The sequence below is a fragment of the Ursus maritimus genome, unplaced genomic scaffold (assembly GCF_017311325.1).
Source record: "Ursus maritimus isolate PB19 unplaced genomic scaffold, ASM1731132v1 scaffold_30, whole genome shotgun sequence".
NCBI lineage: Eukaryota > Metazoa > Chordata > Mammalia > Carnivora > Ursidae > Ursus > Ursus maritimus.
Window position 1 is genome coordinate 27,847,526 of NW_024425564.1, and position 22,452 is coordinate 27,869,977.

The following is a 22,452-nucleotide window of genomic DNA, read 5'->3' on the forward strand; positions in this document are numbered from 1 at the left end:
ATTTTCCCAAGTGGCTTATATGCATGTTAAGGTTTGAAAAACACTGCTCTAGGATATTCGAGTTGGACCCAAAGAGTCCAACTTGAGGGAGGCTCGGGGGAGATCTTTAATTTTTACTCTTTCATTTATTTAGCAATTCATTTACTTAAGAGCCGTGTATTGGCTACCTACCAGGTACGAGGCACACACCAGACTTTCTATTTACACTACAGTATCTGCCATCAAGTGACAGGTTCTGATTATGATGCGAAAATAAATAACAATAATACAAGGCTCTGTTGGAAACTAAACCTTGCTAATTAAGCTTCCTGGGTGGGCGGAATGGGCAACAAAGGGGCTGATGTTTGATTTGGGTCGTGAAGGATGAATAGGAGTTCGTAGAGCCCTAGGTAGACAGTAAAGGAAAGGGCAGTTCTTAGCTAGGAATTCAGTGCATGCCCCTAGGATACGAACAAAATACTTCGAGAGAAAAGCTGTGGGGACGCCTGGGTGGTTCAGTCAGTTAAGCATCTGCCTTTGGCTCAGGTCATGATCCCGGGATCCTGGGATTGAGCCCCACATTGGGCTCCTTGCTCAGCAGGGAGCCTGCTTCTCCCCCTGCCTGCCGCTCCCCCTGCTTGTGCTGTCTTTGTCTCTGACAAATAAATGAATAAAATCTTTAAAAAAGAGAGAGAGAGAGAAGCTGTGAATTTTGCAAAGCTGAACGTAGCAAGAGTTGAGGCCAGAAAGGCAGACCGGGGCCAGGTGGTGAAATCTGTCTGCATGTCTTACCCTAACAAGATGGGTCCATATGGGGTATGCAGGGTTTTTTCCTTCACCATAGGTTTTTGAGCAAAAAGCAAGCACACCATAGATGGTGATTTAGGAATTGTGCAAGATAGCAAGATAGACGGGAAAGAGAGGAGATTGGAGGTCCTGATCCATGTGGGGAGGCTTTCATGGATGGCTGGAGCTGGGGCGATTACTATGTGACCTGGAGGGTGGAGGTGGAAATGCAAAGAAAGAGATGGAGTGGACACCAAGTTGAGGACAGAGCTGAGAGAGAGAGAGAGAGAGAGAGAGAGAGGGAGCTCAAACCTAAACACCAAGTGTCCAATCTGGAAATCTGGGAGAGTCTTGGCAACATCAGTACAGACAGGGAAATCCGCAGGAGGAGCCGGTGGAGGGGCAAGACAACCTTGAAAGGGGCCTTCACCATGCCTTGTTTGGGGTGCAGGTGAGGCGCTCTGCATGGAGAAGTGTAGCAGGCAGGTAAAGTCGCTAAGAAGAAGGCCTACAGACCATAGTTAAATGGACACAGAGACCAAAATAAAGAGGACATGGTAGAAGAAAAAACCCTGGGGGGCAGTGTTGTCTGGGGAATGGAGTCAGTCAGTCACGGAGACAGGAGAGGAGGTGGGGAATGGAGTCAATCAGTCACGGAGACAGGAGAGGAGGAGGAGAAAACCAGAGAGTCCAGGGTCTCCAAACTCAAAGGAGGACGGGCTGGCTGCCGCTATCCGCTGTGACAACGTCAGAAGGGTAAGGACTGGGAGAAGGCCGCCATCATCCACCGTATTGGTGGTCTTTATTTTATGATTTTATTGAAGTGGAGTTGACACACAGGACTCTGTTGGTTTTGGGTGTACGACACCGTGATGATTCAGTGTTTACGTACATTACGAAGTGATCACCGCCATGTCCAGTGACCACCTGCCACCACACAGAGTTATGACGTTATTGACCATGTTCCCTACGCTGTGCTTTTCATTCCCAAGACTGACTTGTTTTCTCATTGGAAGCCTGTACCTCCTGGTTCCCTTCACCCTTCCCTCGTTCTGTTCATCTCACGCCCACACCCATCAGGTTGTTCTCTGTATGTCTGTTTATTTATTTATTTATTTATTTATTTATTCCTTTTTCTTTGTATTTATGAGTCTGTTTCTGCTGTTTGGTTTGTTCATTTGCTTTGTTTTTTAGATTCCGCCTGTAAGTGAACTCACATGTATTTGTCTCTCTCTGCCTGGCTTATTTCCTTTAGTTTAATACCGTCTAGGACCATCCATGTCGTCACAAATGGCAAGCTCTCGTTTTTCTTTTTTATGGCTCAGTAATATTCTTGTGCGTGTGTGTGTGTGTGTGTGTGTGTGTGTGTGTGTTTACCACACCTGCCTCATCCGTTCATCTACCCGTGGACACTCAGGTTGCTTCCGTATCTTGGTTGCTGTAAGAATGCTGCGGTGAATCAGTGACCTCTAGAAAGCAGCTTCGGGGCGCGGGGGGAAGGCGAGGTTAGAGGCAGATGCAGCTTTATAGGAGGAGGGAGTATGACTGACTTTGTGTAATAATCTCTTGATCATTTACAGACCAGGTGTCTGATTTGGTGAGTTACTGCTTATCCCTTTGATTTCTGCCTTTTGAAGCTGGCGGATTATCTGAAGATTTTATTTGTACTTGAGCTGTATCTTCGGTAGGATAAGTGTAGGTCAAAAATAAACATCTACCGGGGCGCCTGGGTGGCTCGTCAGTGAAGCGTCGATTCTTGATCTTAGCTCAGGTCTTGATCTCATGGTGGTGCGTTCGAGCCCCATATTGCTCTCCGCACTGGTCATGGAGCCTACTGAAATAAAAAAATAAAACAAATAAATATCTACAATTTCATACACAATAGTTTAGAATTGGCTGCACTATGACACTCTAAGTGTTTCATATTTAAAAGTGTTTATCTCATAAATATATCTGAGTTTTATTGGTGGTTGATAAAAATATATAATTGTTTTGTAGTTTTTTAATTTTTCTCTTCCTAAATCAAGAGCAGTAGCTTTTAAAAGTGCCAACCTTAATGATGAAGATTATTTTAGGGGATGCCTGAGTGGCTCAGTCAGCTAAGCATCTGCTTTCAGTTCAGGTCATGATCCTGGGGTTCTGGGATTGAGCCCCACATCGGGCTCCCTGCTCAGCTCTCCCACTGCCCCTCCCCCTGCTTATGCTTACTCTCTCTCTCAAATGAATAAATAAATCTTTTTTTTTTTTAAAAAAGTTTATGTTATTTATTAGTACTTTTTTCTAACCAAGAACTTTGAACTCTCTTAACCTGAGGGCCAGCAAGTTAATACACCTTCCTAATTTATTTAAACCATCACTTTGGGAATATTTTAATTAAGGCGTGTGCATTTAAAATTCTTTCCTGTGTAACGTTGAAGGCAGTGGTGTAACTGGCGATGTCCTGTTCCCCACCCTCTCCTCCAGCTCCTCTTAGGAAAATCAGAAGGTGGCGGTTTAGGCAGGGGTGTTCCCCAGAACAGGGTGGTGGGGGGGTGCCCAAACAGGAGGAGACGTTGAGCGAGCGTGGCTGTCAGTCCAGCCCAGAGCTGAGTCATGCTGGGCACCCCTGGGTTCTCACTCATCACCGAGGAGCCACGCCTCTGGGTCGAAGCTCAGCCCTCATCGATCCCCAAGGACTTGCTGGCTTCCTGAGACCAGGCCCTCTATTAATCACTGCCATGGTTGAATGGCTTTGTCCAGCTCCCTGCCCTTCCTGCCCCCAGTGAGAAAGGGCAAGGACAGATACAGCCTTCCTTCAGCCCATCCTTTTCAGGGTATTAAATGGTAGCAAATCCTCCTTCTTTTAAAAGTGAATCTTATCTTTTTGAATGGCCAAAAGCCATTGAGACCCTCTTTGGAGAGGGATTAATTCAAGTAATACTATTTTTAATCAAAAGGAACAGAGGATAGAGGCATGGGTGATTACTTGGTTTGTATGTTTTTACAAATATCTGAAGGCAATCTTCAGAGATAGTTTTGAGCAAAGATAGTTTGTTTAAACAAATGTGTCACATCAGAAGGTAATGCCTAGAGGGGCGCCTGGGTGACTCAGTGGGTTAAGCGTCTGACTCTTGGTTTCAGCTCAGGTCATGGTGGGATCAAGCCCCACGTCTGCCTCCTCGCTGACATGGAATCTGCTTCAGATTCTCATTCCTTCCCCCTCCACTCCTCCCCCTGCTCGCTCTCTCTCTCTCTCACTTGCTGTTTCTTAAATAAGTAAAATCTTTTTAAAAGGGGGGGAGGTAATATCTAGAAAGACATTACTCACGTGAATCTGTAAGTTCTTCCGTGATGCTAACACTTCAGTTGCAATTATTTGTTGTATTGACAAGGCTCATGTCCCCTGCTCCTGGAACCCCCTTCCTCTTGCGTCCTTGTGCCAAATCCAATCCATCCAGCCTTCAAAGCCTATTTCAAATGGCCTTCTCCCCAAAAACCTCTCCCGTCTCCTCTGCTTATTTCCATGCCCTGCCCCAAGCTGGAAGTTCTCCTCCCCCCCCCCGCAACAGAACCTCCATAGCACCCCTTAAAATTTCTGCCTTATAAAGCAGCTACTTATTCCCCTCAGTAACTATTTATGAAGCACCTTCCTGGCACTGGGCCACAGTACCGGGGACATCAAGATGAGAAATAAGTGGCTCTCCACGGCTCAGCTCATGACCAAATCCGAATGCACCGATGGAGAACTACGATATAACATGAGCTGTTCTAGGAAGGGGGTTCCGCAGGTCCTTGCAACAGAGAAACAGGAAATCCATGCTCAGGAGAGACGACCTACAGAAGGGAAGAGACCTTCGAGGTGAGCCTTGAAGGATAGACAAGGGTCTTCCAGATTGTAAACTGGGGAAGAGCCTTCCAAACAAAGGCCCAGCCTGAGCAAAGACACGAAGGCCAAGAGCCGAGAGAGCCTGTTGTCTGGGAACACAGAAGTGTCTTCTCTCTCTCCCGGGGCTGGGAGCTCATAAAAGCAGGGCTCTTTCCCCATTCTGCCTGGAATCCGCAGCAGGGACTGGTGTGGGACCTTAAACACCATGCCCAGTGGCATTTGCGAAATTGAACACATTAATTTGTAAGCACAGTTCTTTGGGATGAAATTCCCAGCATGTTATTCCATTAGCTACAGATTGTGTTCATTGTTCAAGACCCGCACAAATAATATCTCTTTACTTCTTCTCTCGGAGGGTGGTAACAGAAACGGACAATGCATTTTATTACAGGCAGCGGAATATTGGTCACAAACGCCTCTCCTGCACCTGTCCCTGGCCACCTGCTCGCCACTAATTCCCAGCTGGTATAAACTCAGTAAATGCACGCTAATGTTAGACGAAGCCAGAAGGGTTTCTTAGGAAGGGAAGGGAGGAAGGTGCAGGCTGTGTTCTGCAGGTAAGACAAACCCCGCATGGAATGTAGCAAATGTAGCACAGAACCCCTCGCAGACCACGGTCGGGGTTCATCTCTGATGCAAACTGAGCTCCCCACAGACCCTTTCCCCGACCTGAGCACCAATTAAACTTCCCTGTGAATTTTGAAGCCTGCAGTTGAGACAAAAGTTACTCTCCGTGTGTTTCAACTGTAAAGCTCTGGAGATGCTAATGTTTCTATGTTTTTTTTAATCTTTCTTAAGTAAGTAATATGTATAACATGGAGCCAAATGTAAAGCATCTTTGTAACAACTCTTACTTCCCTCAAACCCTCACCACCACCTCTGTCATTTACCAGGTATGGATAATTTAAGAAATGCGATCATTTCATGAAGACCCTAACATCTGAAAGAAAAGCAAACCCTTTAATTCGGGGACAGTTCAGACCTAGGATTTTCTGGCCAAATGAAGTCGTTGGCCAGATAATTCAAGCCACATGTGGCTCTTGGTCTTCCTATAACTATTGGCTATCTATAGTTTGCCTCCTTGATGGATATACTCCGCTATCTTTAACTCTGGAAAATTTTCCCATGGAAAATTTATCTTTCCTTTTTTTTTTTTTTTTTTTAATGAGAAATTACATTTTCAAGCTGCCAGTGCTGGCAAACAAGAAGAAAAGACAATCTGGAAATCCCAGATTTGTTCCAGATAGCAGTAGCAAAGCAAGGGCAAACTAATAATTAAGGCTACTTATCAAGACAATTTATGCAAAATAGCTGGATCACTTGAGCAAATTAGATTGTGCTCAATAGATCCTTCTAGAATCTGCTGCTCTGAAGGCTTGGTCTGCTTTCACCAAGCATTTCTACTTGGCACATGTAAAACAGAAATCATCACCTAGGTTTTTTGAAGGGCCACATCCGGATATATAAGTTAGGAGAAGACAGGCATAAAAACCATAAGTTACTGGTTTCCACAAACTCATACACACTGTGCGTCTTATGCCCAGGCTGTGTTCCCACCCAACGCTGTTATTCCTTCTTTGAAGGGACTTTGTTGTTCTGTCTCTTCATCTACTGCATAGCTCACATCCCAGGAGGTCATCAAAGGAATGACGAGAGATCACGTGAGGTTGGAAGGATGGGCAAGATGGAAACCGTCAGAAGTCATTGACAAAACCATGAGGTGTAGTTTCATGCCCCTTCCTCTTGTACTTCTTGAGATGAGGGTGTGTGGAATCTTGCCTCTGAAGAAAAGTGATCAAAATGGGCCCCACATTTCCTTCATGATCGGGGGGCCATCTTTGTACTTCAAACCTAAAATCCAAGGAGTGTTCTGTTACCAAAGATGAAATAGGAAATAGTCCCTAAATTGACTTTTTAAAAATTGTTAATAAACATGTGCTTAAAATATTATACAGCACTTCATTGTAGTATTTTTAACTGTTTTCTTGGAAGGGCCCCCAGAAACTTTGTTTTCATTGGCAGAAGAAGCCTCAAAATTATAGGAAGTGATAAAAATAAGAAAATAGAGGCGAAAGTCATAATTCCCTTTGGCTTCTACTTATGTTGTATGGGGTGATCATCTGTTAGTTTATGTGCAATCTTTTTTCTTGATTATAGTTGTCTGCCAATAAAAGCGTGGTATAAATATGAAAGTAAAATTCACAAGCCCTTATAGAAATTGACGAATTTGGAAATGTATCAATTTCACTAAGTTCTTGATCAAAGTACATCTTGCAAAAAATAGAAATTAGTTTTGATTCTAAAATGTAAACAAACCTAAATCATGAATTTGTGAAGTGTTTTTTTGCAGCGAGAACAGTTGGTCATGTGTATAGTAAGTCTTTAGTTCTGAAGCTGGCATTTCCTTTATTTAATCCCTCTCTCCTTTTGTGCTATATGAGTGGCTTATCACCCTCGTATTTTATTTTTAAAGATTTTATTTATTTATTTTAGAGGGAGAGAGAGAGAGTGAGGGCACAAGCAGGGGGGAGGGACAGAGGGAGAAGCAGACTCCCCCTTGAGCAGGGAGCCCACCTCGACGCTCAATCCCAGGACCCTGAGATCATGACCAGAGCCGAAGTCAGATGCCTAACCAACTGAACCACCCAGGCCCCCCATCACCTTCAAATTTTATCCATTGCCATATTGGGTAAATTAACAAAAGCATTTGACCAAAAATTTTAGTAAAACACAGCTGTACCATGTTAATGTAAGCTTATTTACGATTAAAATGGCTTTGCGATTTTTAAACTATTAGGCCCGTGTACGTCATCACTGCTACCTAGAGGTCATAACTGTAAGCCAGGGGATGGAAGGGTCAGGTTGGCTCCGAGGTGGGCAGCTAGAGAAAGAATCGGACCAAGAATCAGAAGACAGCTATCTGTGTGTGCAGGTGAAGGGGAGCTGGGGTGGTGGCCATAAGGGAAGGATGGCTGGGGGTGGGGCGGGGGTGGGGGTCCATAAATAGTACCACTGCATGTCAGATGTTTCATTTTTTAGCTTTATGTATGATCTTCACCAATACTTGGCCAGACAGGTGGCTCAAATTATGACTCTCACTAAGCTAGTTTCGTAGAGGAAATATTGTAACAAAAGTTGTGTTGTATGGGACACAATCCGCTGGTTCCAAGAGCGTGTTGCATATTTTTATTTTCTTGGTCTCTGCTTTTTAAAAAACTGGTAAAAACACAGGCCAAGATACAGGTCGGCTGACCCATTCTTAAAGGTGGATGTTATCCTGCCTCGTGTTCTCTGCATGTACATTTCTCCATCAGTGTCTGTCTTTATAGGACCCTGTCCTCTACACACATTGGATGGTGCAGCCCAGGCGTAGACCACAACAGCTCTTCTCTGGCTCCCCTAACTCCACTCTCCTAGGGAGAGCTGGTCATGCCCTCCTTTATGCCTTCCATGCCCCCATTCATGTTACACGTGGCACAAACTGTGTCTGTGATTACTTATTGTGCATGTGACACCAATTACGAGCTTCTTAACAAACAGGACGCATGTGGACTTCTTCACCGTCTATCCAGTTCCTTGCAAGGAGGCACTGGGCCAATGTTTGCTGAATGGATTGACAGATGAGTCTACTCGTCCTAATTCACTTTCAATCTATCTGTTAAAGAGTTAGGTTCTATTGAGACCAAATCATCTGCTACCCTTATTGTTGGCTTTGAAAAATCTTAGAATTCAAAATGTAAGAGTTGAAAATTTCCAAACAAACCGTTTAATTTATTTTTAAAGATTTTGTTTATTTATTTGAGAGAGAGAGAGAGAACATGAGCAGGGGGAGGGACAGAGGGAGAGGGAGAAGCAGGCTCCCTGAGGGGCAGGGAGCCTGATGAGGACTTGATCCCAGGACCCTGAGACCACGACCTGAGCTGAAGGCAGACGCTTAAGCGACTGAGCCACCCAGATACCCCCAAACTAATCAGTTATTAAGCAGAAAAATCTTAGTTGGAAAACTTAGACAGACAGACAGACAGAGATGATAGGGTTTTTTTTGCTTAAGCAGCTATGTTTCACTTTCTGCTTAATTTTTCACAAAGATACAAAACCTCTGTCTAAAAGTACCTCAATTACACCCACTTTCTACGAACTCAGCAAAATGGATAATCGGAGTGGAGTCTTTTTTGTAAATTATTTAGATCCAAAGCTAGACTATACCCTTACTAACTGGATAACTGTGGCAATGGTGTTTGTCCTTAGGGATAGAAGTGGGTTGTTAATTACATCCGCAAGTGACCCCAGCAGAACAATGAGGAGGTTTCATTTAAGAACAAGAAGTAGTTTCTTCTTCGGAATAAATTCTAAATTCTATGGGGTGCCTGGGTGGCTCAGTCTTTAAGCATCTGCCTTCGGCTCAGGTCATGATCCCAGCGTTCTGGGATCGAGCCCCGCAGCGGGCTCCCTGCTCGGTGGGAAGCCTGCTTCTCCCTCTGCCTCTGCCCCTGCTTTTGTGCGCTCTCTCTCTCTCTGTCAAATAAATAAATAAAATTTTAAAAAAGAAAAAAGAATAAAATCTAAATTCTAAAGTAATAATATGGTTAGTAATTAGTCCAAGTAACATTTAATGAAAAAAATTTCCGTGCATATATTATGTTATATATATAGTATATATAACCGAAACATTACAAGCTTTCCACGTGCCACATACAGTGATTTCATTATTTTATAGTTCGTATATATTAAAATCAGAGGAGGCGGCTGTTCCCAGGACAGTTGAAATTAATTTAGAGGAAGAGATTTGCAGATGTTTTTAAGTCTTTGTCCACCCCCCCAAAAAAGTTATAATCAAACGTCTGCTCTCAAAATTAATCTTACTGGGTCTCAAAAGCAGCATTTCTAGGTTTTGTGCTGTGCTCTTGCTGCAACATAGGCGAACTTTTTGCACCTTGAATGTGGTCATTTAAAATCATAAATACGCTGCTTTTCTTTAAGTTTCAAGTCATTGTTAACAATGACTTTAGTAGGGGCGCCTGGGTGGCACAGCGGTTAAGTGTCTGCCTTCGGCTCAGGGCGTGATCCCAGCGTTCTGGGTTCGAGCCCCACATCAGGCTCCTCTGCTATGAGCCTGCTTCTTCCTCTCCCACTCCCCCTGCTTGTGTTCCCTCTCTCGCTGGCTGTCTCTGTCAAATAAATAACCGGGGACTGGAGATTCAAGGACATAGCTTCTCGATGTGATTTCCTTTTAGAGCTAACGCACCAGGTTGTGTGGACTGAATGAGAAGCAGTGGATCAGCTCAGGGCCTAGAGCCTCCGTCGCTGTTGAGTGAGGCACTACGTCCTCCTGTCACGGGGATGGAGGCCCCGTGGGAAGCAGAGCACAGAGAAGGAAGGAGCACTGGAGGAGGACATGGTGGCTCTGTGAGCTGGGTCACTGCGGGGACAGAGAAGAACGGCTCCCAGATGGGCAAGCTTGCCTGGAGGTGCCGAGAACGAGCCCTGGGAAGAGGGTCTGGACCAACAGTACCTGCTCCAGAGCCCTGAGAGGGTCCTGGGAGAGTCACAGTGGTGGCATTTAATTAGCCTGCAGACCGCATTCATTTCTCTGAATAGAGGGTATGGGGTCAGATGTGCACACGCGGACTGAGATAAAGACATTTAGGGGCACCTGGCTGGCTCAGTCGATTAAGCGTCTGCTTTTATCTTATTTTTCTTTAAGATTTTATTTATTTATTTGAGAGAGCAAGAACAGAGGGAGAGGGAGAAGCAGACTCCAGGCTGAGCAGGGAGCCCAATGTGGGACATGATCCCAGGACCCCGAGATCATGACCTGAGCGGAAGGCAGACGCTTAACTGACTGGGCCACCCAGGCGCCCTGAGAGTCTGACTCTTGATCTCAGTTCAGGTCTTGATCTCAGGGTTGTGAGAGCGTGGAGCTTACTTAAATAAATAAAATAAAATAAAGTAAAATAAAGACATTTAATAAAAGATGTTGTTTATTTGCATATTATCTGAATATTTCTAATCCTTCTAAGAGAACACTCTTCTTAATAAAAAATTCTTTTTTTTTTTTAAGATTTTATTTATTTATTTGACAGAGAGAGAGAGACAGCCAGCGAGAGAGGGAACACAAGCAGGGGGAGTGGGAGAGGAAGAAGCGGGCTCATAGCAGAGGAGCCTGATGCGGGGCTCGATCCCAGGACTCTGGGATCACGCCCTGGGCCACAGACACTTAACGACTGAGCCACCCAGGTGCCCCCAAATTCTATTTTTAACCCAAACCTCATTCTTGACCACGACCTGAGCCGAAGGCAGATGCTTAATGACTGAGCCACCCAGGCACCCCAATAAAAAATTCTTTTACAGGGTGTTTTACCCAAATTTTTCTCTCTCCAGTGAAGAATCCTACATCTCAAAGCTCAGGGCCTACAGGACGATGATATCACGTGACTTGCACAAGGTCACACAGACTGGAAGTTGAAGGTGAGGACGGAAACTGAACGTGCTGGGAGAAAGGCTGAAAGTAAGCAGCTGTGACCCCACCACACACAAATGGTTTTAAAAATACTACTTTGAGGGGGGTGCCTGGGCAGCTCAGTCAGTTGAGTGTCCGATTCTTTTTTTTTTTTTTAAGATTTTATTTATTCATTTGAGACAGAGAGAAAAGCGTAAGTGCGGGGGAGGGCAGAAGGACAGGGAGAAACAGACTTCCCGCTGAGCAGGGAGCCAGACATGGGACTCGATCCCAGGACCCTGGGATTAAGACCTGAGCCGAAGGCTGACACTTAACCAACTGAGCCACCCAGGCACCTGAGCATCTGATTCTTGATTTTAGCTCAGGTCATGATCTTGGGGTTGTGAGATCGAGCCCCAAGTGGGGGGCTCCGTGCTGCATGCTCAGTGGGGAGTCTGCTTGAGATTCTCTCTTTCCCTCTCTCTCTGCCCCCCCACTCGCTCACTCTCTCTCGAAAATAAATAAATAAATAAAATCTTTAAAAAAAAAATACTCCTTTGATATGTTGATGAAACAAGTCTCAAATATCTTAGAGCCCCAGACTGGAAACAACCGAAAAAGACTTGAACACTAGGGAAGGAATCAAGATTCAGGTGCAAAGTCCCCATTACTGGAACCAGCAGGTACTCAGGAAAAATGAATAAGGCAAGAGGCCAGTTTCTAGAACCAGGGGCGTAGAGTCACAACAAACCAGCACGAAGAATGGCTTGATGCCGAGGTGCGGGTTTCAAACCCAAGACTTCCAATGTCTCCATAGGATATAGGGGTCCTGGTTCCAGAGTTGGCTGTAGGGGCTTGGTCAGCCACTGGGGCATTAGAGGAACAGAGCAAGGCATAGTGGAGATACAAATTAAGCCAGTTATGACACCACCTCCCCATACTTCCGTCATGTATATTCGAGCCAGAGGCCCGAGAACAACACTGCATATGTGTTGAGGAACCCAAATCTCTGGTTCTTTCATTACACTAGTGACTTTTTTTTTTTTAATTCTGAATATAATATATAAGATTTCACTGAAGAAGGCTTTAGAATCAAGCAGATATGTGCTCAAATTCTGTCTCTGCCATTTACTGGCCATTTACCATTGGGTCAGTCTTTCTCATTTCCTGCTTTGTTTTCTGTTACAGAGGGATTTCAAGACAGTCCTAGTAATACCATTATGAGAACTAAGATTAACCTGAGCACGTAGCCTGGGGTGATTCTTCCCAAACGTGTCTGCCTATTGGAATCACCTCGGGAGCTTCAAACAATACAGATGCCCGTGTCTCACCTCCCCAGAGCGCGTTTCTGGAATGAGGGCTGGGCTTTCGAATTTCGAACAGATCCCCCGAATGATTCTAATGTTCACACAGGTTTGGGAACCCCTGGCATAGAGCCTGTCCTCTACTGGGCATTAAATATCTGTTAAATGAATGGAAGCAGTCAGCACTTGGCACGCAGGAGACTTTCCAGAATTCTTGGCTCCCTTCCCTTCCCTGACCATCTTCCCTCTCTTTCTACTGGGACGCCTGAAGATGCATGCTGGGCTGTGGTATCCGGGGGGGAGGAGAAGAGGAGGAAGAGGCAAAGACAGGTTGCACTACAAGGGACGGCCCCCAGTCCTGTGAAGGGAGTGGCTAACATGTTTGCTTTTGAGGACAGGTCTGCAGTAAAGCGCCTGAACGCTCACTGTCAAGTCCGCTTGGAGACCAGAGCCTAGTTTTGTGCTCTCTCTGGGGCTGCTGCAAGAGTGAGCCAAAGCCACAAAGAAGAGTGGAGAGTTTCAGCTGGTCCTGAGCTCTCTTTATTTTTTAGCTTTTATATTCAGCCATTGTTGTAGTACATCCTTTGTTTGGTGTTCCCAGGTCAGCCGTCTGAAGGGATCAAAGTTCCAAAAAGTTGAATATGGGGCTTATTGGTTTCATTGTCCTCTAATGGGCTCTTGGAAAGAGACTGGATTCTGAGAGTGGGGCACCATCTAAATCATTCCAAGATATAGAAGCCAGTATCCTCTCTCCTTTCCACAAAATAAGACTAGAAAGCTGCAGTGTTTCGGATCTGAGGAGGGGGTCTGGCTCTCGCTCACCGTGTGAGTTATTATGTGCTTGTGGGTAAAAGTAATACTTGGGGGCTCTGAACATCTGGAAGTGAGCGCCGGAATATTGTTTGATGTGCAGAGCTTAGCTTATACGCTACTGATGATTCCGAGCAAATTCTCAGATTTCACCCCAGCAGCATAACAGTAAACATTTAAGATATTTTAAAAAAAAAATCGGCCAGTCTCAACAATTGGGCAGTGATTCTCTGCTTGACCCAAGGATCCTGATGGAGTCAGGCTGGTCTTCCTTAGAAACAAGAAACCATCACAAATTATAGCTTCAGGAGACGAGACCGCCAACCTACTCCGTTTTTAAGACGTGCATTCTGAATAAGAGAAGAATCTTTTATTTTTAGAGTAATTCTACACTTCATAAGGATTATATAAGTACTTTGAAAATAGCATATTTTTTTTTTATTTCAACTGGAAACTACTGCAGATTAAAACTTCCCGATACTGACACTTTGGAACACTGAGTTGTTTTTGAAAATGAGAATCTGCTGTTTTTGTTAATATTTAGCACGCATATGCTCTACATTTTGTATTTGGTATTGGAAATATCTGAGCCTAAACCACATTGCCATCACTCTCAAATTTTTTTAAGTTTCCTGACCATTTTTTAAAGATTTATTTATTTATTTGAGAGAGAGAGAGTCGGACGCTTGGGGGCGCCCGGGTGGCTCCGTCGGTTTGTGGCCACTCTGGATCTCTGCGTTGTGGGATCAAACAGCCGCTGGGCTCCGTGCTCAGTGGGAAATCAGCCTGAGATTCTTGTTCTCTCTCTCCCTCTGTCCCTCCCCCTGCTTGCACTCTTTCTCTCTCTTCCTCAAATAAATAAATCTTTAAAAAATTTTTTTTTAAAAAGTCGGACACTTAACTGACTGAGCCACCCAGGTGCCCCTAATTTTCCTATTTTTTAATTGATCTAACTTGTAATTCCTTATCATAGGTATACAGTTCTACTTCAGGTTTTAAAGTAAAATAGCATATCACCCAAGTTTGTGGCATATGTGCGCGTCTGTCCTACAAGTTTTAAGTTTGGGGGGGTCTCAAAACCTTAAAAGATACTCCTGTATTGTCTAGCACCTTTTACTGTCATATAAATTTGTTAGAACTTCATACTGAAATAATATTTGATTTTCAAAGTACTTATATAATCCTTATGAAGTGTAGAATTACTCTAAAAATTTTCAGTCGGCTAAGCATCCAACTCTTGGTTTTGGCTCAGGTCGTGATGTCAGGGTCATGGGATCGAGTCCTGTGTCATTGGGTTCTGAGCTCAGCAGGGAGTCTGCTGGAGATTATCTCCCTCTGCTCCTCCCCCTGCTCATGCTGTCTCTCTCTAAAATAAATAAATAGTATCTTTAAAAAAAATTTGAATTTCACATAGCAGCAAAAGTAAGCGTAAGCATAGATCTTGCTCAGAAAGGATTCAGGTTTTAGTCGGTTCACCATCAGCATGAGATGAACGAAAGCATCAGATGGGTCCTGGACTCTGGTCACGTTCAGATTTGACAGGCATCCAGGTCACACAAGGCCCTTGCTCGGAGGTCAGTTTGAGGCGTTAAAAAATGAGTTCCAGAGGAAGAGTTCGAGTATCTCTTTCTTGAGTTTCTCAAAAGAGGTTCAAAAACACCTAATAACCGCTGAGTGTTTTCCACTCATCTCTCTCTCTCATTGGTGGTTGCAATTCCCAGGGGCCCAAAAAGTCGAATCCTCTTATCAGTTGGACTACATTTTTCTTATGATTCTCAACTGGCCAAGGCTGGTTTGATTCGAGCCCCGAGCTTTGGACGTGACCCTGTGAATGTGGCTTTGTTTGCCTCTGAGTTGGCGGCAGGAACCCAGTTTCCACCCACAGGGCTGTACAGCTCAGTCACACTCCCATTCCCAAGGTCGAGCCCCACCTCGGTCCCGGTCCTCCCAAACAGACCCGTGATGCACAGGTGTGCCCCCTCAGTGCCCGTTGTGTTGAACCCTACTTCCTCATTGGTAACAGGTTCTGAGTGACGGTAGCAGAATCCCAGCTCTCAGTGAGGGCATCAGTCTGAAGGCAATGCTTTCCGTTTTCTCTCTCGCACAGGGTCCGGTAGCATCAACGGCATCAGCACTGTCCGTCCTCTCCCCTGGGCCTGGCCTTCCTCCGCCCCCTCCTCCTCCACCTCCCCCAGGGCCACCTCCACTCTTTGAGAATGAAGGCAAAAGAGAGGAGTCCTCCCCTTCACGCTCTGCTCTATTTGCCCAACTTAACCAAGGAGAAGGAATTACGAAAGGTGAGAAAACTTGATGCTGGCTCCCTCTGGTTCCAGGCACGCAGATCCCCCAGAGCCCACAATGCATCATTCCATCCCCATCCCCAACACACAGGGAGCTGCTGTTGGGAAAGCAGAAGCCTGCAAGGTTCTTCATCTTGAGGCAGATGGGCTCAGTGGGCTGTTGCGTGGACCAGCAAGAAGAACTCAGAGACTCTGGGTTCTAAGTGGACCACTGCACTGCACCACCACTTAAGCCTCTGATACTCTGACACCATCTACAACCAAGGCATTAAGATTGAGTGAAATAAAATGACAAGCAAACGTACCTCTGTCCTCAAGCACTGTACAGGCTTGCCAAATAATTATATCATTGAAGTACTTTTGTCCTTACGATGAACAGGTTTTTTTAAAATCATATGACATTTAAAATATATCAGGATGTACATGCATTCTAAACAATAAAGTTTATGCAAATGCATTTTTGCTTTAGACAGGTAATAGGAGTTATTGTATAGTTGTCCTTGTGCACTGGGGGCTAGAAGCTAAGAGCCCCAAATTCTAAATTTTTCTCTGGGTCCAGCTGGCTGGGCTGTCCCCTTATCTGCAAAGTAGAGGAATGGATTCATAACCCTAACGTCGACTCCGTACTCTGACACAGACTTGCTGGGATGCCGTATCTTTGTAGGCACCTGGGGAATGACATAGCCACAAGAAAAGAAGTAAATCATGTGATCCTTTTTGGCCAAGTGCTTTGCTTTTTGTAGAATTTTTATCTATCATCATACCTCCTTAAAGAAGAGGTTCCTCCAATTTAAAAAACATTTACAGTGCTTCTAATTAACACTAAATTTATACAGCCTCACACTCTGCCTATTGTAAACCTTGAGAGAACGCTAGACTGTTATGACAATGGCATTATCAAAATTTCTTGTGCTGTTTACACCACATTGATCTAAGAAGTTAGGGACATCTCCTTTTGCATAAAATACAAAGAGACGTGGCTATGTGTTACCTTCCCAGGGCTCCGGCACGTCACAGATGACCAGAAGACATACAAGAATCCCAGCCTACGGGCTCAAGGAGGACAAATTCCATCTCCTACCAAAAGCCATGCTCCAGGCCTCAGGGCTCCCCACCCTCCTCAGAAACACGCTCCTGTGTTCGAGTTGGAGGGAAAGAAATGGAGAGTGGTGAGTGAAGCCCTTTACTCCTTATTCCCAACGCGCTCCAGTGAAAGGACCGTTGCTTAACCGTTGACTAAGGTCTAAGGGTTACTAAGGCTAAACCGTTTACCAGGGTCTTAAGGGTTTCTGAGTGAAGTGACAAAGGCACAAGACACTGCTTAGAGTAGAAACCAGGGCATTTCTGAATGCTTCGGTCAACTTCTGCTGTTTTTCACTACGTGTTATGCATTGTTTTCCTCAACGTTTTAAAATTATTTTTTTAAATCATGGTAAAAATCACAGAACATAACATTTACCATCTTAACATCCAAGTGTATGTAATGACTCACGGACAAGAAGTGCATTTGTGTTGCTGCGTGGCCGTCAGCCCATCCGTCCAGAGAACTGCTCCCATCTTGAACACTGGAACCTTGAGCCCCTCAAAGAACCGCTCCCCATCCCCCCCTCACCTCAGCCCTGGCATCCACCTTTCTACTTGCTGTCTCTACTTGACCACTCTTGCCCCGTTCTGGTTGTAGGATGTTCTGTCCCACTGACGGAGGCACCCACGTAACGTAAGCGAGCCACCCAGCACGTGCAGCCGTAGTGTGAACAGGACAAAGGGACTTCAAACGTGCATGAAAGCTGGTGCCTCCTGACAGTCCAGGGAGCTTCCCCAACGGTGCAGGACCAAGGTCCCCAGAGAGGTAGTGTTGGGCTGTCAGTGCGCATGGGCTTACAGCACCATTGTCACCAGCCTATTTGCCCAACTCGCATTTGATGCAGCACATTTTGCTGCAGGGTGAAGGCCAGATTCAGCATACAGACTTGACAGAAAGCTCCCACCCCCACCCACCAGCCTGGGTGCCTGATATTTGACTGTTTGCAAATGGACCCTGACGCCCTCCCGGGCAGTGGTTCCATCCATTCCCATCATTACAAGAATAGAGGAAGACCTGGGGCTTGGTCTGTAAAAAAAAAAAAAAAAAAAAGTGGTTTGGAAAGAACATATTGAAAAGCTGTATGAGTGTTGAAACCCGTAGTGATTTCAGCACGTGATGGATGCCGTCCGTCCATACGTCCTTGGAGTCAGTGTTTGCGTGTGTTTTAATTGTAGGAGTACCACGAGGACAGGAATGACCTGGTGATTTCCGAGACGGAGCTGAAGCAAGTGGCTTACATTTTCAGATGCAACAAGTCCACTCTACGGATAAAGGGGAAAATCAATTCCATTACAATCGGTAGGGAAGAGCCGGGGCCCTGGGCTTCCTATGCCCGGTTGCTCTGCATAAACATGCGGGGTGTGTTTCACGGAGCTTTGCTTTGTCTCGTTTTTCCTAGACAACTGTAAGAAGTTTGGCCTCGTGTTTGACAACGCGGTAGGCATTGTGGAAGTGATCAATTCCAAGGATATTCAAATGCAGGTAAGGGGCCCTGTCTTTCTTTTCTTTCCCTTTTTCTTTTCTTTGCTTTTCTTTTCTTTCCTTTCCTTTCTTTTCTTGCTTTTTTTCTTCCTTCCTTTCTCTCTTTCAAGATTTTTTTTATTTATTTACTCGCAAGCAAGTTGGGGGAGGGGCAGAGAGAGAGACTCTTAAGCAGACTCTCTGCTGAGCATGAGCCCAATGCGGGGCTTGATCTCATGACCTTGAGATCATGACCTGAGCCAAAACCAAGAGTCAGATGCTCAACCGACTGAGCCACCCAGGTGCCCCCATATAAGTCGCCTTTTCAGCCATGCCCTCTGCCCCCTTTGCAGCTTTGCTCAGACCATCCAGCTGCCTGCACGGGGCTGGCCATGTCCATCTAGAGAACCGCCTCTTGCCTTTCCTTCAGACACAGCTGTGTCATCCCCTCCTCTCTTGGACGGTGTTAATTCCTCCTTTTCGGTCTCTTAGAACACATCCTATCTGGCACTGCCGTCACTGTTTACCATGCCTGGTTCAGGGCCACAAATTAGTCTTTACAGCCACAGAAACTGGCACAGCCCCTGCACACAGTCGGTGTCCAATAAATGTTTGGTGAGTGGTGACTGGGAGGCATCAACTAATGAATGAACACAGATACTAAGAGATTCTCCCAGCCTAACAGCACCATTCTGAAGAGAATTTTCTTTGCTGAGGGAGCATTGGTTCTAAGTCAGGAGGAGGAAGTATTTTTCTGAAGTCAGTGAGATATTCAGACCAACAACCTGGAAAGTAGGATTGGAATTGAATTTGCAAACTAGGAAAAAACATGCACTCTTTTGATTAGTTTTGATTTAACCCAGTGGGATTTTACAATATGCCAAAAGCTAAAGGACCTCCTGCCTTTGGCCAATTATAACTTCCACCTTTGATTACACTCTCATCATATTGTTTTTTAAGACTTTTTTTTAAGTAATCTCTATACTCAACATGGGACTCGAACTCACAACCCCGAGGTCAAGAGTCACATGCTGTACACATTGAGTCAGCCAGGCACTCCTGTCTTCGTATTGTTAATTAACCCCTTATGATCCCATGTTTCCTGATAATGTTTGTGAACCTTGGATTCTGGTTTTATAGATCTTTCTCTCTTGTTTTACTGGGCTTTTTACTGTCACTTTCAATTAGAGTACATTTGAATGGACATTTTACATTTCACTCACTGCTATTTAAGACGTTGGTTTTGTGTGTGTGTCCGGTTAATGGAAAGAGCCCTGCACTGGGCACCCGAGCCCTGGGCACGAGCCCCGGCTCTGTCCTCACCCACTGAGTGCACTTGGGCCATTGGCTTCACCTCTGACTCCCAAGTTCCCTGCCCTGAAACGCAAGGTGAGCTGGAGGGATTCTAAGTCCTCCTCACCCCAAAGTCCAAATATTCTTGCCGCATAGGCTCTGTGGGTCCGTGTATCTTTTCCACATTCCAGTTCTGTGTATTCTCTGCAGTGTATCTGTGTACGTCCCCTCCCCCTAACCATTCTGCTTCCACGGCGTCATAAATTCCATTCCTTGATAGAGAATCACTTCAGGAGAGAGCAGCCAAGCAACTCCTCCCGGGCACTTACTATATGGTCGTCTTCGCCATATAAACAGGGAGACTTGACCATCCTCGGGTCCTACTTTAGGTCTAAAATGTGAGTCACAGCACAGAGCACGCACTCGATCATCCGTTTGCCGAATGTTTACTGGACACACCTGATATGCTGGGCACTGTTCTCGGCTCTACTAATGCCAGTAAGCAAATGAGACAAAAATCCTTGCCCTCGCGAAGTTTGTATTCTGTAATACCACCTCCTAACTTAGCATTTCTTTTTTTTTTTTTTAAATGCAGATTCTGATTCACCAGGTCTAGTACGCTGGGGTGGGTCTAGGATTCTGCATTTCTTTTTTTTTTTTTAAAGATTTTATTTATTTATTCAACAGAGATAGAGACAGCCAGTGAGAGAGGGAACACAAGCAGGGGGAGTGGGAGAGGAAGAAGCAGGCTCATAGCAGAGGAGCCTGATGTGGGGCTCGATCCTTAACTGGGATCACGCCCTGAGCCGAAGGCAGACGCTTAACCGCTGTGCCACCCAGGCGCCCCCTAACTTAGCATTTCTGACAACCACATTTATCCGTTTATTGAGTAATGCTCCTTCTCCCAGAGTATTATGCATGAAAATTTTAAGGAAGGAAGTCACTCACCATCATCCGAAGTCCAGTTCCTCAAGAAGAAGTGTGCTCATGGAAACCTAACAATGAGACCATAATTTCTAAACTCTTTTGGATGGTGGAAGTTCCTACATAAAGATCCAGGCTTTCTCCCACTTTTTAACCCACAAAAGTCTCAGAAATAATATTCTGTGACTGAGGTGAGAACACATATTTAGCCAGGTGAAAAGTATCATGGAAATAATCTAATCTAATCTAATCTCCTCTTAATTTTAGAGAGTTTATTTCAAGCGTCCTTTTATTCTTACAGAAATAGGATTGGGTAGCACTGATGAAACCATATATAAGGAGTTAGCATTTTTTAAAAGATGGATTTATTTGAAAGAGAGTGAGTGAGCACAGGAGCAGGGGGAGGGGCAGAGGGAGAGAATCCCAAGCAGACTCCCCACTGAGCTCAGAGCCCAATGTGGGGCTTGATCTCAACACCCTGAGATCATGACCTGAGCTGAAATCAAGAGTTGGACGCTCAACCGACTGAGCCACCCAGGCACCCCGGGAGTTAGCATTTTTCAATGAAAATACATCACGTTCAAAATGAAAAACCAGTTGAATTAAGTACAAAACACGAAGCTATAGAAAAGTAGAAGAAAACAGTTTTAAATATTCATGAAATTTTTGGAGGGAGAAATAATTCTAAATTGAGAAGTAATAGAAATTATGCAAAAAGATATATCTACTTAAAAATTTAAACTTCTGAATTCTGCACAAAAATAATTGACATGTAACCATTTTTAAAAGTGATTTAGAAAGTGGGGCTCCTGGCTGGCTCGGTCAATGGAGCACACCACTCCTGATCTCAGGGTTGTGGGTTCGAGCTTCACACTGGGGTGTAAAGATTACTTAAAAATAAAATATTTTAAAAGCGCTTTTTAAAAAAAGATTTATTTATTTATTTGACACAGAGCAAGGGACAGAGCACAAGCAGGGGGAGCAGCAGAGGGAGAGGGAGAAGCAGACTCCCCACAGAGCAGAGAGCCCAAGGCGGGGCTTGATCCCAGGACCCTGAGATCATGACCTGAGCCGAAGGCAGACGCTTAACCAACTGAGCCACCCAGGCGCTCCTAAAAATCTTTTTATAGAGAAACAAATTTATAAAAACCCTAACTAATCCAGAACGTATTAAATGCTAGAGCACTGGCTTGGGCAAGGTCACCCACCACCTGTCACTCGGCAGAGGAGATACTCTTTGGCCCCGTTCTCTTGATAAGACACAGTCTCTGTTCTCAAAGTGTTCCCGGACCTGCAGGGGAAAAGCGTGCAGACAATCTACTCTAATGCGGCAGTGACCAAAACGCCGTGGAAAAGACCATTCTTACCGTATCAGGGTGATGTTTTAAGGTCTGCTGTTGCTTTTTCAGACTCTCAGATACATGCGGTATTCAAGCATTTTTAATATAACATGGCAGCTTATAAATAAAGTATATGAGCGCCACGCGCTTGCCTCACGTGTCCCCATTCTACCTCACGAACAAATCACCGAAGATCCCCTGAGAGTTTATCCTTTCTCTCGACTTGCCTCGCCCCCCATACCGTGCTGGGCAGCGTGTAGATGTTTGTCATCACTCCAAGATAGACAAATCTAGAAACTACCGAGACATTACCGCTCACACATTCTTGAAGTACAGCTCTATGTGTTATTACTACTGTAGGGTATTTATGGCAAAGCCCTGTGCTTACCTGACCTCGAACTACCTCTGCTTTTGGGGGGTGGGGCACTGGGGCTCATTTCTAACTCAGTGTCCAGTTTCTATGGAGAGAGGGGAAAACAGAGAAGTGTGGTGCCCTGGCTAGAATCCCCCTAAGGAATTCTTTACATCATCTGCGCCATCAACGGGAGTTGCCCCTTGGGTTTGCGATCCAGCCTTTTCTTCAGGGTGAAAGAGGAGATGTCTTTATCACTTCAATTACCATTACAGGAAGGAAAATTATAGAGTTGTAATATGGTCATTGGGGGAACAGTCTGCCCTATAGAGATTTGGAAGGAGAGGGAATGTCTGAAACCCATTAAAAGAGAAATTTGAAACTGAGCAGAATTTTTATAGCACATAGATGTTTGTAAACAATATAAAGAATCACCCCCTCTTGTGTATGGTCCTGTTTATCTATACAGTGTGTGGCCTGAACCACGTCCCCACTTTTGGCTCCTGGAATTAATA

At 45.0% G+C, this 22,452-nt stretch overlaps 1 protein-coding gene across 1 annotated transcript in view; it reads left to right on the top strand.

Moving 5' to 3' along the window:
• The window catches only part of CAP2 (cyclase associated actin cytoskeleton regulatory protein 2), a 131,289-nt gene that overhangs the window by 103,690 nt on the left and 5,147 nt on the right, over window positions 1–22,452 (top strand). The window contains exons 8-11 of the mRNA XM_040645084.1: window positions 15,291–15,480; window positions 16,483–16,652; window positions 17,743–17,866; window positions 17,967–18,049. Of these exons, the coding sequence (XP_040501018.1) occupies window positions 15,291–15,480; window positions 16,483–16,652; window positions 17,743–17,866; window positions 17,967–18,049 (567 nt within the window). The remainder of the gene's footprint in view (window positions 1–15,290; window positions 15,481–16,482; window positions 16,653–17,742; window positions 17,867–17,966; window positions 18,050–22,452) is intronic.